A 17,790-nucleotide genomic window follows, 5' to 3' on the forward strand; every position below is an offset into this window, starting at 1 on the left:
CTTCATTAGGAAACCGGTTTGTTACCGGTCTATTACTAACATAGGTTTAGGAGTCACTGGCTAGGATGAAAAATGAAGAGGAATAGAAATTCTACTATAAAAAGTAGATGAAGGCTCCAGGTTAGTTTGGTCCACAAATAGTGACCACCCCTCTATTCCTCTCCTCTTGCCCTGTTTAAGAGGCTGGTTCCACTGTTCAGGGCTGGAGAACCCTCTTCAGGCACAGGGTGAGCTTGCCTTCTGGGATCTTCAATTCCCCTCCTCTTCCATCTCCAACTACCAGTGTCAGACTATGGCATAGAACCCAACATGAGGGCTGTAAAAGGTGACAAACTGTGACAGTGTTGGGCCTCTTACCTCAGAAAACTGAAGCCTCCCAAAGTCGCTGGGCGGGCTTGCGATCTTGAAGACTTTCTTTGGCATCACCCATGTCTCCAAGGTCTCGAGTTTGCTCACAGCCAGATTGGTAGCGTGATGCTTGATCAGAAAGCCCTGGAAGCGGTCAGCAAGGAAGTAGAGGTGGACAGATGCTGGGTGGCCCATTGGGTAGTACCTGAAAAACAGGCACAGTCTCACACGAGCTCACGGCTTAGCGCCGAAGGTGAACAGGCTCGCAATGGAGCCCCCACACATCACGCTGGTCCTGTTCCTAAAAGAGTCCCCATTTTATACAATGCTTACCATATTCCTTTGCATCATCCTGAAAGCTACTCCCTGTGTATCTACGATCTCAGTAACTATTAATGACTTTTTTGCTGATTATAAATGAAAAACATGCTGACTGCAGCGAAGTACAATGAAGAAAACAAAAAGTACTACTTCTGCTGCTTCTTCCCATAGATAACGTCAATTCGTGGACATTTACTGATCCTCTGGCACTAGGAACTGGGAAGCGACCCCGATGTCATACTCACGCGTCTCCTTCCAGACTTATTTTCTATGTATGTATTTGCATAAAATCTTACATTGTTGGATAACACACATACTGGCTTTATCTCATTTTTGCCTCATAGCATTTCCTGAGCACTGTCACGTCTTTGAAAAGTCTCTGAAAACATGCTTTTTGTGTGTGTGTGTGCATACCCATTATTCCATTGTATATAATACCACATTTTATAGAGCAAGTACGCCATTACTGAGTGTTCATCTGCCTTGTATTTTTTTTTTTTCTGCCATTCTAAACAATGCCGCATTGTTTAGATGTTAGTTTAGATTGCTTAGGATGTTGATCCTCGAGCAAAAATGTTTTTCGGAACCTCTCTCTCTCTTTAATCTCCATGGGGCTCTTTACGTCTGCTGCCCAGCTTCATCAGGAAGGTTATACTGATTTACGCTCTCACTGTTCTCCTCACCAACAGCATTGCGTATTATCCCTAAAAATTATTGCCAATCCAAGATACCTACAGAGGAGCACAAACAGGTAGCTCGTTGTTTAAGATGTATGTCTTTGATCCACAAGGGCGGGCAGGCAGAAAGGGGCAGGGAAGCTACGCAGAGATGCCCAAGGAGGGGAGGGGGCACCGAGCAGAGGAGGGAGGTGCCATGGATGGGCTCTTTGTCCTTCCTCCTTGTGAAAAAAACATCTTCTGCTTCTGCAATGTGTAAATTGCACAGCACTTAGAGGGGCCGGCAGCTCCTTAATGGCAGCATTCCACAAATCACTGTCCCCGCTCAGCCTTCCTTCCCTCTTGTCCCGATCTGGAGTTTAAGTCTTTATGTCCAATTATAAAGGCGAGGAAGGCGCCTTCCTCTGCTTCCGCGTGTCTTGAAATCACTGCCTTGTTATCGGGATGCCCCCAGGCTCTGAGGAAAAAACGTGCACTGTGTTTGACTGCTTGCTGGGCATTCATGGCTCATACCAATCCGCTTTGGGGCTGGACTTGGGGAGCGGAAAACCCTCCTCCTGGACCGTGCTACAGAACTTTCTGCGATGATGGAAATGTTGTATATCTGTGCTTGTCCACTACAGTACCCACTGGCCACTTGGGGCTCCTGAGCATTTGAAACGTGGCTGGTGTGACTGAGGAACCGAATTTTTAATGTCAGTTAATTTACACTTAAATACCGGCTTGTGGTTAATGGTGACTGTGGACAGCATCGAGAGAGTCGTGGAAGAGTCCTGTGGTCACCTGCGTTAATGGCCCCAGTTCTTCACCTCTCCTGTCCCCTTGCTCTTTTCCACGTGACTTTACAGGTTTCCTTGCACAAATGAGGTAGACTCTGTTTCTCGCCTCAAACCTGTTTGGCCATCAGAATGTGGGAGAAGGGGTGTCGTGCCTCAAGAAGGCTTGCACGTTTTGAGTTGCCCCTTTGCTTTTGTGTCATCACCACGAGAGCAGGCCCGGGCCAGCCTGCTGGAGGATAAGACACTTGGAGCGGAGGAGAACCACCCCAGATCCGGTAACAACTGCCAGCCAAGAACAACGGAGCCCCCCGGATGTGCAGCTGGCGGCAGACGCAGGAGAGAATGCCCGCTGAGACCAGGAAAACCGCCCCTCTGACCCAGAGACTCGTGTGCTACGTAAAGCTTATCATTTCAAGATGCTGATTTGGGGCTTGTTTGTCACACGGCATTATTGCAATAGGGGAGTAGGACACTGTCAGTGTTTGTTCTGCAAGGTGGGTGGGGCTGGTGAAGGTGGGAAAAAAAGGAGAGCGTGTTGTCATGGGAGTCGAAAGAAGAAAGTGTTTCCGGAAAGGAGCGGCCAATTGTACGGGGTGCTGCTAACGGGTCAAGAAATGAGCGATGGTCAAGTGCTCTAGAAATCTAAGAGTTAATCTTTGATTGCTTGCTCTCCGTCATCTTCTGTCCAGAAATCCTGAATCCACCCTTGACTCTCCTGGGCACTGCCAGCATCCTGTCCAAGCCACCAACACGCCTTATACCTGGGCCCTGGCAGGAGCTTCCTCACTCAACTCCCTCCTATTTCGTCTGCTGTAACCTAATGCTGTCACAGTAGCCATATCCTTTGTCCCCTGCTTAAATGCCACAAGTAGCTTCACTTCATGCTTGCGAGGAAACCCAAACTCTCCACCTGGTCTACAAAGTCCTGCCTCTCTCCCTAGCTTCATTTGGTTTCCCTCTGCCCCAACCCACCACTTTCTAGCCGCATGGATCTTATTTTGGATTCTTGAACATGCTAAGCTCATTTCCACCTCAGGGCCTTTGCACAGGACACTCTCTCTACTGGGAAGGCTCTTCTTCTCTTATAATTACATGGCCGTCTGTGTCTTACCATTTTGCTTAAATGTTACCACCTCAGAGAGATCTTCCTTGACTGCTGAATCAGAAGGCACCAGCTCATGGCTACCACATGACTACCTTCTTTCTCAGCAGAGCATTTTTCCCTGTTGATCTTTTGTTCTTGTGTACGTGTGCTTAGGTGCTATCCGAATGGGAGGGCCTTGAGCTCAGCGGCCTGGTCTGTCTGGGTCATGGCTGAGTGCCCAGTGCCTAACAGAGCCTGGCACATAGCAGATGCTCAATCAATACTTGTTGACTGAGTGAACATTCTAGAAGGATTTTCTCTTGAATCCCTTGCTTCTAAGGTCCATCTGGGGTACATATAACCCAGGACTGAACACAAAGCCCTCTGGCGCCTCATCTCGACCGTATACGGTACATAGTAATTAAAACTAAGAAGAGAGTGAGTTTTAATTAGATGTAATACGATATGCAAGATGCAATACAACAAAAAAAAGGATGCCAGATGCATTCATTTGGCCCAAAGGTGTTTTATTTTCTTCTTTAAATAAGGTGGGCATTGAAAAAATTAGGAGACACATTAAAATCTGGATTTCTGATTTGTCTTGAAAAATCAGATTTGCTTGGCAACTCCAAGTCTGCATTCCCACAGGGCAAGAATGTGCTGGGGCTCAGCGCCAGGGGCTGCAGGGGCTCCAGGGTGGCATGGTCAGCCCACCCTGCAGGGGCCAGCACTGACTGACACCTGTCACCTCCCCAGCCCCGGAGGGCATCTGGATTTGAGAAATTGCAATGAAATCCTCACATCCTTATTTCTGGATGGCACCTCACAAGCAAACTTTATTTTCTTGCTCTCTCAATCTGCAATTTCGAAAATTTCTGCAATGAATGTGTGTTATTTTATAATGGGAAAAAAAAATCAATAAACATTATTTTTATGAAAGGTCCTCCTAGGGACTGGAAAGACACAATTTGCATGAAACGCCCAGAGAAAATGAGACTCTTGAATTAAAGTTTTTCACTTGCTGTTTCCCCAGATACCCCAGAGGAAGGAATTCACTCCCTTCTGCCTTTTGGGTCCTTTGTCCTGATTGATTTGCAGGCCTATATTCATAAATACGGCGGCTCTGCCCGCAGCAAGGCACAATGGGTTCTATTCAATAAAAAATGAGATAGAGGCCAAAGAAATCCAGGCCCCAGGCAACTGATGGCTCGCTTAATCCCCAAACAAATACCAAGAGAAAATGTCAACAACCCTAAATAAATTGGGGGCATCTTTTGGAATTTCCCGGATCATTTACCTAATAAAGTCTATGAAGCCTGGGGTTAGCCCTATGCTTGGACAATATTTGTCTCCCAAGCGTCTGGCACTGTGCTACCTACTCAGGATACATCCTGTGGTTCCATGCATAAGGGTTCTGTCCCTGGACTACAGGGGGGACAGACCTGCACCGATGACCTTGATTCGAGGCACTGCAGACACTGCAATGGGAGTGTTGGAGGTACGCCCCTGAGCTGTGTCCTGCTCGGCAGAGGGAGGGGTGGGCTATCACGGGGAGCTCTTAACAAGCTTCACAGGGGAAGTGGCACCTGAGGTGACCCTTGAAGACTGAGAAAGGGGAGCCTGTGCACGGACAGTGAGGGCAGTAAGCAAAGGAATGCACAGAGGGAGCAATGAGAAGTTAGATACCCAGTTACGGAGCGCACAGCTCACAACACAGGAAGCTCCCCGTTGACTGCTTTTGGCAGCGTCAAAATAGGGGCAACTAAGACACCAAGAACGGCATCAACATCCACTGAGTACCTTGTACGGAAAACACTGTTCAGATGGCGAGAACAATAATACCGAACTCATAAGGTCGTTTTTGAGGATTATCTCTTTAAACCTCACGACAACTTAGGCTGTAAGGTTTCTTACTATTCCCATTTCACAGATGAGGAAACTGAGGACCAGGGAGGTTAAGGACTTGTGCAGGGTCAACAGCTAGTAAGCAGAGTTGAGTTCAAACTGCAGGTCTTGGGTTCCTAAGCCACATTGGCCTCCCTTTCCACTAAATCAGAACCCACAGCGAGACGAGAGAGAAGGCGGAGGCTGTGAGGAGATAATGAAAAATCGTTGCAGCCCTGCGGAAACCCCGCTGGCTCCACACGAGGCCCCAGACAGGAAACTTTCCATGTTTTCAGAGTTCTAAGGAACAAAATCGTTCCTTTCTTCTCCTCCTTCCATCCCCGGGAGGAGGGACATACAGGGGAGGTCTCAGTGGAGAGACACTGATGTTCAAACAATTTTTTTTTTTTTTTTTTTTGCTTTGTTGCTAAAAGGGAGAGGTGGGAGGAAGCAGAGAAGTTTGAGTAAGAGAGAAGGAATGATTAGAAGCACTTCCGGGAATCCATCCTAAGGAAATAATCGGAAAAGAGAAGGAAAAAAAAAAAGAGGTTTTCTGCAAAAAGATATTCATCAGAACGTTATTTACCATGTTCTATTACTGACAACAGCTACAGGAAAATGCTGGATTAAGCAAACTCTGGGATTTTTACTCAATGGAATATTTGTGGTATGAAAAAGGGTCATTATCACTATGGAAGCTGCAGAACAGCACGGGGAAAAGGGGCTAACATCATAACGCCAAGCAAAAAAAAAAAGGACACCAAATTCTTGTTGCAATTATGTCACTATCTTCAATGCAAAATGTTAGAGAACAGACTAAAAGACAAAACGAAAAGGGTTGGTCGGCTGAGGGAAAGGCAGGCAGGGGAGCGGACCATGTTGAATTACTTTCTTACCTTCCCCTCTTCTTTCCATGTATTCTAGAACATTCTTTCCTCAAGTGTCCACTGGTACCCGCTAATGGTAGGTGAGCTGATTCTAAGGGGCACCTGAATGTTTTAAATAATAGTCCTGCGTTTTAACGATGTGTTTGGTTGTATTTTTAGGTGCGCTAATAGTACGGTTATGTTTTAAAAAGGAGGCTTCACTTTCCAGAGATATATATTAAAATATTTATGGCTGAAATGATATGATGTCTGGGATTGGCTTCAATTGAACCTATCTGGAAGGAGAGGGAAAGCGGGTGAAGCCGAAGAGGAAACAGCATGGGCTGGGGCTGGGGCTGGGGGTGGGGGGGTGGTAATTGCTAGAGCTGGGTGTGGGAGCATGGGGTTACACTCTACTCTCTATTTTGTATATACTTGATATCTTTCACAATAAAAAGTAAAAAAAATATAGTTCTGTATTTTCATGGTGACATTCCATTTGAGGTCAACAGAGCCAGATAATATGGTGACAAAAAGCTTCCTTCTAAAGTACATATACTTGGTATAAAGAATGAGTCCACCCAAGGGGAATAATTAGGCACACATTAGATCTGGTAGTCTGAAAAGCTAAGGTGACGATGCCTTAGACTGGTCATGCTCTGAATGGTGGGATGGTTCTAGACGGTTTGTAGGCAAAGGAAGAGAGGGGGAAAGCATGGAGTCGACTTGCAGCCTCCAACGAGGAGGAAGGTCCCTCCTTCACACCCTCCTCCTGGACCCCGCCCCGCCCCTCCTGCACCCCCAGGGCTCACCCTCCCACGGGCTCACCGGCAGCTGTTGTCCCCCTCCGAGTGCAGCGACGTCTCGGCCCGTCGCAGCCCCAGGCGGGCGAAGGAGTGGTACAGGGTGAGCGCCACGTCGCTCAGGCTGTGGACGCCGTCCGGCTCGTCGTACACGTTCTCCCAGTAGGAGCGGAGGCCCGGGGTCCCTGCGGGGTAGTTCCCGTACAGGTAATAGTCCAGCTGCCCGATGATTTCCTGATTCACCACCGCTTCGAACTTGCGGGCAAAGAAGGTGGGCCGGGCTGTCTGCTGTGCTCACGGGATAAACAGAGAGGCGTCAGCAAGAGGGGTGGGGATGGGGGTGGGGGTGGCGGTGGGGTGGAGGAGCAGGGCTCTGCAGCCAGCCTGCCTGGATCCAAATCCTAGCCCTGACCTCTCTGTTCTCAGTTTCCTCTTCTGTCAAATGGAGATAATAGTAAGGGTGTCAGGACTGAATGAGTTAATATTCGTAAGGCGTTTAAAGCAATGATGGGCACGTAGTAAGCATCATTTAAATGTTTGTTAAATACATTATATCCTAGATGTTTACAGCTGGGGTGGATCTCAGAAATCATTTTGCTGGAGGTTGAGGGCAAATCTAGCCTACAGATACGTTAGATGTCCAGCAGTGTTTTAAAATTGAATTGGCTGGCAATATTTAAAAAGTAGAAGAGTTCACAGAAACAACTTTTGGCTTCCCTTTAAACAGATCTAGCAACTCCAGGCACAGATTCTTACATGGTAACAACTGGGTAAAGCTGGACAGCAGCTGTCCCTTTAGACGGGCACCAGCTCTTCAGCTCACTACAGTCCCCACCACTCCCTATCCCCTCCCTGGCATTGCAGCTGACTCCAGACTCACAGGAACAGCCCGGATTTGCTGATCAGAATCTCTGGTAGTGGGGCTTAGGAATCTGTATTCTTAACAGGCTTTCCAGGTGATTGATTTGTTCACTAAGGTTTGAGGACAAGTGCGAATGACACCTAAGCTGGCTGCACAGTAACCTGAATAGCTTTAAAACATTCAGATTCTGGGGTCCTTCCCCAAACCTACTGAGTCAACATCTCTGGGGATGTGATTTTGGAATCTGTACCCCAAAACGCTTCCCAGGTGATTATGATGCAGTTTGAGAACCATTTATGTAAACCGAGTTAAGGAACCAGAGAGAGAAAGGGACTTATCTAAGGTCACACAGCAAGGGAACGGCAGAGCCAGGATTAAGATCCAGGGTCAAGGATGAAAGAAATAAGATCCTGAGCACCTGTGATCTGCCAGGTCTTGCCCTATGGTCTGGGGCAGGGATCAACAAACTTTTTCAGTGAAGGGCCAGATCATAGATATTTCCAGCTTTGCCACTCCTCAAGCTCTGCTGCTGTAGTGTGGAAGCAGCCATAGACAACACAGTGAGTGAGTGGGTGTGGCTGTGTTCCAAAAAACCTATGTATAAAAGCAGGCGGTGGGCTGGATTTGGCCCAGGGGCTGCGGTTTGCTGACCCCTGGTCTAGGCTATGGAACAATTAAACCACAGCGCCCTGCTCTGAGGAGCTGATGGTCTGGTGTTACTATTGACCTTAATGTGGGTCTAGCGTGGATTAACAGTAGCAACAGTGATTATAAGAACTGCTGACCACACACTCTCTGGAGGGCATTGCGTTTACGCCACGCCCGCTAATCCTCCCAATGCGCCGCAAAGCAGGTATTTCGATCCCCATTTCACAGAGGAGGAAATCGAGCTCAAGAGGGGGAGTGATTTCTACAAATGCACAGTTGTAAGATTCGAACCCGGATCCCATGACTCTAAAACCCAAGCTCCTTCTGCTGCATCCTCCTAGGGTCAAACTGTTAATTGAGTAAACCGGAAACCCTCATAACAAAAACCCTTGGCCTCGTTCTGACCATCCCATCCCCTCTGTCCTTCATGAACCCTTGGGAGTCCCCTCTCTGTGGGGAAGGGGTCAGCTCAGTGACCCTTACAGTGGCATTGAAAAGAGCTAGTCCACCCGGGGTTCAAACCCTCACTCTGCTACTTTCTAGCTGCATCTGTCTTTGGACAAGTCACCCAGGGCCTCAGCTCCCTCATCCTTACAATGGGTCTAACAATATGGGTACTTAGCACAGAGTCTGGCACCCAGCTATTATGATGTGACTATCCCCACTACCTCCTTAAACCTGCTCCCAGGGGCTTCTGAGTCTGTGTTTTCTGTGGCCTGAGGACCAGACTCAAGGCAGGGCAGTCTCCCTTCTCTGCCTGTGATTCTTTGATCATAGCTGGATCTTCTAAAAGGGCATGTTTCTATATTTATCATTCTCTTCCTCAGAGTTCTTTGAACGAGAACTCCGAGTGCCTTACAGGCAGCAGTTTCTCGAGTCTAGATGTTGGGGGATATTCTTGATCTTTGTTTACTGTGAAATAAAGAGCTGCGAGCACAGGATGCGGTCTCTGTGTCAGCCGGTCTTTATCAGAGACCACGATGTCCCCAGGATGCTGGAGCTGGAATACAAAGGCTGCTGCCCAGGGGCAGCCTGTGTGGGGCAGCGCTCCCAAGAACCAACACGGCTGCCTGCTCTAAGTGATGAAGGTCCTTTGCAATCAGGGCAAGGACTCCTTGCTCTACAAAAGCGGGAATTTTTTTTTTTCCCTTTTGAATAGGTCAAATATTCCCCCTGCACCCCTCTTTCTGCTCAGCAGATCCTTTCTGCATGGACCGTGGAGCTAAAATGTCACCCAAGTTCATGCCTAAATTAACATAGGTTTGAGGAGGTCCCTGGGCAGCCCTCAATCTGCCACCAAGAACAGGCCTAAAAAAATACTTATTGCAGCACCCGCTTACGGATGCGAAAGACATTAGGTGGGAACCTTGAAGGAATACGAACGAGGAGTTGAAAGCTGCTCTGTGTTCTGTGCCTGTGTGGGCGTGAAACCAGATGGCAGAGGGGTCTGCTGCAAGAAGCCCAGGTCTGGAACTGGAAACACCTGGGTGGGACTTCCAGCCTACCACTTCACTAACTGTGTGTCCATGGACAAGTAAGTTCGCCCCTCTGAGCCTTTATTTCCCCACCTGCACGATGGAGAGGATGCCTACCCCAGTGAGGCCAATGCCCACAGATGGCCTGGCACACAGCCCGGGACAGGGACAGACAGATCCCTACCTCTGCACTTCTCAAGCATAAATAACCTCCAGTCACCAGATTCTGACTCAGCAGGTCTGGAGCTGTAGAGATTCTGCATTTCTAACAAGCACCTGGTGATGCTGATGCTGCTGGTCCACACCCACACTCTGAGAAGCCCGGCTAAGAGGCTGGAAGTTCCATGCGGGCAGCCCGTGCCTGCCACTAGATGTTTCAGTTACGTGCCACAGTGAAGCAGCAGGGGCACCTTGGACTCGGTCATCAGCCTGGCGTTGTTGTCCCTGCCCTCCGTCTACATTAGCCATTTGGGGAACAGCATCCCACCTCCACGGGGTGGCCCTAGGGACCTCAGAATGATTTGTTTAGCCATTCCGCAGCATTCTGTTTGTGCTCTTGGCAGCTGGGGCTTGCGGCAAGGGAGAAAAGAGGAAGAAGCTCAGGGTGCTGGCCTGGAGGGGGCAGGAGGGGTGCTGACGTAGAAAGGAGAGAGGCTGTCCTCCTGGAGAGGTCTGGGGGCCCAGGCACCCTTGGGGCTCAGGGGAAGCAGATGGAGCATTTATCACCCTCCTGCTTCTGCTTCCAAAACTGTAAGCTGCTGGGCCACACAGAGATGCTGTGGGGACAGTGACATCTCTACCTCTTGTTACTTCTTTAAGTGCGATGCGTCCAGAGTGTGGCGATTTCCAAACCTGGCTGCCCGTGAGAACTCCCCAAAGGGCAATCTATTAAAAATACAAATTCCTGGACCTCCTGAAGGTCAGCAGTTCTCAACCAGGCGTGAGTTTGCCCCCAGTGGACATTTGGCAACATTGAAGTCATTTCTAGTTGTCAGGACTGCAGATGGCTACGGGGTCTAGTGGGTCGAAGCCAGGGATGCTGCTAACTATCCTACAGGGCACAGGACAGACGCACAACACAGAATGACCCGGCCACAGCGTTGAGAGTGCTGAAGTTGAGAAACTCCACCTAGACATACTCAAGTTTGTACCCAGAAATATGTTTTTAGCAAATATTTCAGGGGATTCTGACTGAAAGGCAGTATAGAGAAACGGATATGAGTATGGCCTTTCGAAACAGATACACTAGGCTGTGTGACCTTGAACAAGTTTTTTGACCTTTCTATGCCTCAGTTTCCCTATCTCTAAAATGGAATAATAATATCTGTATCCATCTATCTTGTTGTCTGTCTATCTATCACATAAATTTGTCATGGGGTTATGGAGTCAATATAGGCAAAGTGGTTAGAATGGTCCTGGCATGGAGTAAGTGATCAAGAGATGTTGGCTATTGTTGACGTTGTTATTATTATTATCCACAGCCAGGTTGGATACTGCAGGGCTGACAGGGCTGGCCCTGGATGCCTGCAGAGGTTTGCTGGGAAGGTGTGCTTCAGGGGGCTGGCAGGGCGCTGTGGGCTCACCTGGAAGCGATGGAAGTCCTGCGGCTTGAAGTCATTGGGGGAGCAGCCGCACCAGTCCACGATGTGCTTGTACTGGCACTTGCAGCCCAGTTTGCGGTTCCAGTTGGTGATACGCAGGTTGTTGTCTACCATGGTGTCACAGTGGGGGCTGTTCTCCAGGACTGTGTGGAAGAAGGACTAGAGGGGAGAGAGGGTCCAGCCTGAGACCTCTTCCAGCCTCCCTCGGATGGGCTGGGCTGGGGGCTCCTTCCCTGGGACCAACTGTGAAGGGACTCTCTTGGACACTTGTCTGTTCTCTCTGCAAACAGGGTCAGCGGCCAGTCTGCTGCAACTCAAGGTACACTGGGTGTTTTGTCCAGAGTGACCTAACTCTGTTTAGAAGTCTACTGCTCTGAGTGTTTCTCTAAATTGTCTTTCTTCAGCAGCCTAGAATCTGATTTCAAGACATTTCATCACCCAGGACATCTGTCCACTCAGCAGAGAGGAAAAATTCCTCAGGGTATGTCAGCACATGGGGACCAGAGGAAAAGATGGGGACAATTTTCCAGAACACCATGGGCCAAAAGGGCTCTTGCTTTGCAAACAGCCAGATCTGAAACCAAAGGGATTCAGGTCTGAGGTCTTGAGAACAAAGACTGATGCTCTGGAATTTCACCCCTGGGAGAGGGAGGCCAGATCAGGGATGCATATGGCCCGGGGCTGGAAGGTGTCCCAGTGCCCTCCTGCCTCATCCTCTGCAGTAGTGTGACTACAACCGGGGGAGGGCGGCGGCAGGCTGCCTGCTGTCCGTGGTGCTGAAGCAGGTGCCATGGGTTCCCCCTATTCCAAGGACTCTTGGCCAGTCTCTCCTAGGAATCTGAGAAGGAGGCAATGTTGAAAGTGAAAAGAGACACCAGACATGGTTGGAGCTGCTGAGAGACTTCTGGAGAGAGAGAGAGAGAGACAGAGACTGACTTCTATTTGGATACTGTTTTATAAGCACCCCAGATACCAGGCAGATACAGTCTCCTCTGCTCTCTGCTCCCTAGAGGAAGCTGTGGGGAATACGTGTCCACTTGTTACAAATTTACAGCACAGCCTTCAGGATTCTGCTACACCGCTCCCCTGGAGGAGGTCTGAGACAAGGGAGGGCAAGGCAGAGGTGCTGGAATGGAGGAGGTAGCATCTAACAGGGACCCTGAAGTGCACCGTGCTTGCATGTGCTGGGGCAGGGGTGAGACAGAGAGCCAGAATCAGGATGAGCATCTTGATCAAAACAACCAAAGCCCCAAACAGTCTCTCCTCAATGGGTGGGTGGGCAAAGTGAGGCTCCACCCACCACCCCCAGCTAAGCGTCCTGTGATGTTAAATGACATGTCCGTGAACTTTGATTTTAAGCTTGAATTGTCTGCATGCCCAAAGAGGTGCATATTCTCCATCAAGTGATAGGGAAAAGTACCCAATTACCAATTGCCTTGTGTCCACTCACAACGATACAGAAATTCCCTGCAAGATAATGGATGAGGAGGTTATCGGAATTGAGAGAAAAGGTGATTTTCGCTGAAATAGAATTAAAACCTGATTACTTAACATGTGTGCAGAATTGCAAAACCCGGCCCAGTGATGACAAGCCCATCATACCTCTGGAGTGACGTGGGCAGTCAGCCCCACCCAGAGCCTGGCACCGCCCCAGATGTTGGCGAGGGATGTGGAAACCATCAAATGAGATGCACTGTCTTTTCCAGCCTAGAAACACACAACCTGAGTGGTCCAGAGATGCGGCACTGCCAGGAAGGAACGGTGGACCATTTACAGGAGGTGTTATGGGCTCAACAGAAGCAGAACGAGCTGTGGAGTCTTCTGAAGTTGGAAATTAGGATCAAAGTGAACTGGAGGTCAAGACACTGAATCTGAAACCCCTGGCTCAGGTCTGATAAGGAGGCTGCTGGCATGCTGGTGGCAACACTTCAGTACTGGGTTCCTACCCATTTCCCGATGGGGCTGGGGCTGTTTCAGAACAGTCGGCAATCTTACACGACAGGGCTTCTGAAATGGACTGAATGTTTGTGTCCTAGGTTGAAATTTTAACTCCCAATGTGATAGTGTTAAGAGGTGGGGCCTTTGATTAGGTCATGAGGGTGGAGCCCTTATGAATGGGGATTAGTGCCCTTCTAAAAGGGACCCCAGAGAGACCCCTAACCCCTTCCACCATGTAAGGACACAGCAAGAACTGCTGGTAGACACTGCAACCCAGAAGAGGGTCCTCACCCAACCATGCTGTCACCCTGATCTCGGACTTCCAGCCTCCAGAACTCTAAGAAGTGAATTTCTGTTGTTTATAAGCCACCCAGTCTATCGTACTTCCTTATGGCAGCCCGAACTACGACAGCTTCCCACCCTGAAGTCTGAAAAGGGGTGACAGGCTCCCTGGAGCTTTTCAAAGACTTCCAAAAGCCAACAGGAAATGCTGAGTCCCAAGCATTTGGCCACAGTGGGTGTCAATGCAGGGGGCTAGTGCCAGTCCAGCAGAAGCCCTGGCTGGCTGTCTTTGGGATCACTGGAATTTCTGGTTTGACCGATAAAACACTATTGTCTGTCAGGGAATAATAGAACAATACTCAAAATTAGAAATGGGATTCTTGGTGTTAAAAAAGTTGTTATTACAGGATTGGTGACTGTGAAGGATCTGTCAAAAGTTGATGTGGATGTGTCCCCAAAAGGCCAGCATATACAGTTGTGTGAATTACGCACTGCACAACTCTAGGGGGCACCCTCAACACTGTAGGTATGAGAGGTTTATATTTTTTTTATAACAGTTTTCTGGAAAATGGCAGTCAAGTGTCTTGCTCTAACAAAATCAGTAGATCAGGATGATTTGATGACCGGGGGAGCCAAGTGTCTGGTGGAAGGGCTCCTTTTTGTACTTTGCACAAAGATGCTGTGCGTCTAACTCAGTACAGCCTCTGTGCAGACTGGAGGGGAACCAGGGGCCCTGCTGCGACAGCAAGGTCCCTGGGAGCCGATGCAGTTCCCCATCTTCATCTGGATGTTTGGAGACTATGAATTGTTTGGACCCAGTATCGCTTAGCCAAAAATTCAGCATCCACTTTGCTCCAAAGGCTGGAGCCAGCCCCTTACCTTTCTCGGAGACGTTTTTCCTGGACACTCACCTCGGCAGGAAGCAGCGTGTAGGAGTAGAAGTGCTTCATTTTGGTCACCAGATCATCTGTGGAGAACGTCACATACTCCACAAACTTCCGGTTCAGCAGGAACCAATCGGAGCCGCCATCCACTGCAATGCCCTCGGGGATCCGCCGGTCCCCCAGGCGCCACATGTGGGCATCGCACTCCAGGAAGAGCCGGTCCAGGCCCTGTTTCCGGATGAACCTGGGAGAGACAACGTAGCCCTCAGCCCAAAGGGGCCCCGAAAGAGTCCACCCAGAGTCCAGATGAAATGGCACGATCGTAGGAACAAAAGCGTTCACTGAGCACTTGCTGTGAGCCAGGCGCTCCGTGTGTGGTTTGTCACTCGATCTCCACCAGTGAGTTTGGTGACTGCGTCCCAACGAGGCAAGTCCTTTTATTACGCCCATTTGACAGATGAGGACCCTGAAGCTTAGAGAGCTTAGGGGACCTGCCCGGCACAGTTAGATGACAATGACCATCTAACCATCATCTGCTCCATCTACTTCTTCTTTAGAGAACTCTTGAAATCACCTTTTCACGCTGTGGACACCTTGGCGGCTTGGTGGACACAGCGTATGGACCCTCATCTCAGAATAATACCCTTAAATGCATACAGCAAAATATACAGGGTTACGAAATATTTTTTAAAAACACCAGAGTTATGATATAGTAATACACGTGCTTCCGGATTCACACATTAAATATAGGATCACAAGATATTTTATAAAACACTAAATTTATGATAATTACGTGTGTTTTTTTTTCACACGTTAAATAACAAGCTTTTGTGGCAGGTCTAATAGCTACTGTAATTTTGAAGAGGTGAGGATAAATGATATCTGGAGGTATATGCATCAACGATAATGTGACACGAAAATACGTGATTCCTAACAGTTACTGCGAATGCTACTGGGGTTTGTTATCCACATTTAGCTAGATTTCAGTTAGTGTTTAGTGAAAATAAACATCATATTCTTCTCATCCAAAGTCACAGAGCCCCTGAATTCTATCCATGAACCCCAGATGAGTAACTCCTGCTCTGGAGTGTGTGTATATACAACTTTTGGGGTGGAGATTTTGCAAGGGAGGCAGGGCAGAATGGCGGTTCCTATTCTGTAGATGCAGAAATCAAAAGCCAGAGAGCTGGTGAAGCGGGTGTGTTGGGAGGTCAGACAGAGCTAGTGTGAAGCCTCTGGCCCAAACTCTCGTTCATTTACAGTGAGCATTAACTGCACCCCTACTATGTGCCAAGCATTGTGCTGGCCCTAATGCAGGTCAAGGAGAAGGAAGGATGACTCCTGTTCCTCAGCAGCTGGTGATCTCGTCGGAAGCTTATAGTCTAGGGCCTCCCAACCCAAGTGTCTTGATGCTCTTCTGGCTCATACGACATAAAACGAACCATTTGAAAGTGTACAATTCCACAGCCTTAGTTCATTCACAATGGTGTGCAATCGTCACCTCTCCCTAGCTTCAAAATATTGCATCACTCTGAAAGGAGACCCCATGCCCATAAGCAGTCACTCCCCATTCCCCCTTGCCTCCAGCCCCTGCAACCACTAACCTGCTTCCTGTCCCTATGGATTTACCTATTCTGGACATTTCATATAGATGGAATCAGATAATACGTGGCCTTTTGTATTGGATCCTTCTACCAAGATAGGTTTTCAAGGTTCATCCACATTGTAATGCATACATCGGTGCTTCATTCCTCGTTTTTCTGGGAACTGCATCTCGATTTCACTTTGGACAGTCACCTATCTTCAACTCTCAGTTCATTTGGGTTTGCATCCCACCCCCAGCAGCAAGGGTGGGGACAGGGCCCAGCTGGTCGATCAGAGTATTCCATCCGGCTGGCCACCATCATTGGTTCAGGGATGGATGAGCACCTCACGCCAAGTCTGAGATTGGGTCCTGGATTTCTGCTGGAACTACTGGGAAGGAGGGCTTCTCTATGGGATTTTTGGCTGGGAGAATGTAAGCCTAGAGCTGGTGGCAGCCATTTTGTCACCATGAGTACAGAGGTTGCCTGATAGCAGGGGTAACACAGAAAGAAGAGAAGAGCAGAAGAGAAAAAAGAGAGAGAGAGAGAGAGAGAGACAGACAGACAGACAGACAGACAGGGATGGAGTCTTGATGACTCTGCTTGAGAACCTGGATCTCAATGTGCCTGACTTGCCCCAGACTTGTCAGTAAATGTGCTTAAGGCATTTTGAGATGGGATTCTGTCACTTGCAATTGAAAAAGTCCTGACCAACACATTCCTGAACGATTTCAACGTTATCCCTGCCATGATGGATTCAAATGTTCTTAGGCCCCAGAGAGGGCAGGTATCCATGGCTGTGGCACCTACATGGCACCTGTTCCACTGGGCTGGCCTGCACGCCCCATCGTGTGTCTAGAGGGCTTGGCACCTCTATGGCAGTGCTCATCACTGTCTTCTGATTAGAGGTACCTGTCTCCTCCCAGGGAGATGCTTTCTCACTAGGACTGCTCTCGGCTTCCTCCTTTCTGCCTCCCTTACCAGTCCTAGGACAGAGCGAGGCAGCTGCTCAGGGAAAGTCTACTGTGATGACCAGACTTCAGGGCATAAAAGCTGGAGACAGTCCTGTCCTAATGGTCACGCTGAATTCGAGAGAGAATCCCGCTGGGCCTCCCACAAATCCACTGGCATCCAGTGGGGGAAGCTCACTAAGAAACCCACAGCCCTGGCGCTTTCTTCTGCGTAAGCAGAGGACCTGCTCTTAGACCACGGCCACTCACTGAGCACGATGATTAGTCCACTTAATTCTTAACAAAATCGGCGATTGTATAATAAAAATGGTGATGACAATGATGCTGGTGGTGAACAGACTGAATTCTGCTGAAATGTGTTTCTCATCTATGTTGCAGTGGGGCTCCATCAGTAACCAGCCAAGTGACCTGGGAAGGTGATGACCTTGAATCTCAGTTTTCCTTTTGGTAAAAATGACAAAGTTGGGCTAGGTCTGGGTTGTAAAGTTAAATGCCTACAGGGGACAGGCTGGTAATGTAAGTATATGAAGTGGGCTGAGTATAAGACAGCAAGGTGGGTGAAGTCAGCAAAGAAGTGGAGGAAGCATTTTCCGAAAAGTACTTAAACTCCTTTTTTTTTTTTTTTAAAAAAAAAAAAAAGCATTTCTGGCTAAATAAAACACATCCCTAGGCTGAACCCAGCTCATGGACCACCAGTCATAATAACCCTCGGCGGGGGAATCCCTAAGATGCTTTCCAACTGTGGCGTTCTCTAAGTCACTCTGTTATACCAGGAAGAGGGGGT

At 48.7% G+C, this 17,790-nt stretch overlaps 1 protein-coding gene across 1 annotated transcript in view; it reads right to left on the minus strand.

Annotated features, from left to right (window-relative positions):
* XYLT1 (xylosyltransferase 1) overlaps nt 1–17,790 on the minus strand; it is a 301,755-nt gene that overhangs the window by 18,146 nt on the left and 265,819 nt on the right. Inside the window, exons 7-10 of the mRNA XM_014837585.3 lie at nt 14,480–14,696; nt 11,331–11,507; nt 6,788–7,050; nt 358–553 (exon numbers count right to left, since the gene is read on the minus strand). Coding sequence (XP_014693071.3) covers nt 358–553; nt 6,788–7,050; nt 11,331–11,507; nt 14,480–14,696 — 853 coding nt within the window. The remainder of the gene's footprint in view (nt 1–357; nt 554–6,787; nt 7,051–11,330; nt 11,508–14,479; nt 14,697–17,790) is intronic.

The sequence above is a fragment of the Equus asinus genome, chromosome 14, assembly GCF_041296235.1.
Source record: "Equus asinus isolate D_3611 breed Donkey chromosome 14, EquAss-T2T_v2, whole genome shotgun sequence".
Taxonomy (NCBI): Eukaryota; Metazoa; Chordata; class Mammalia; order Perissodactyla; family Equidae; genus Equus; species Equus asinus.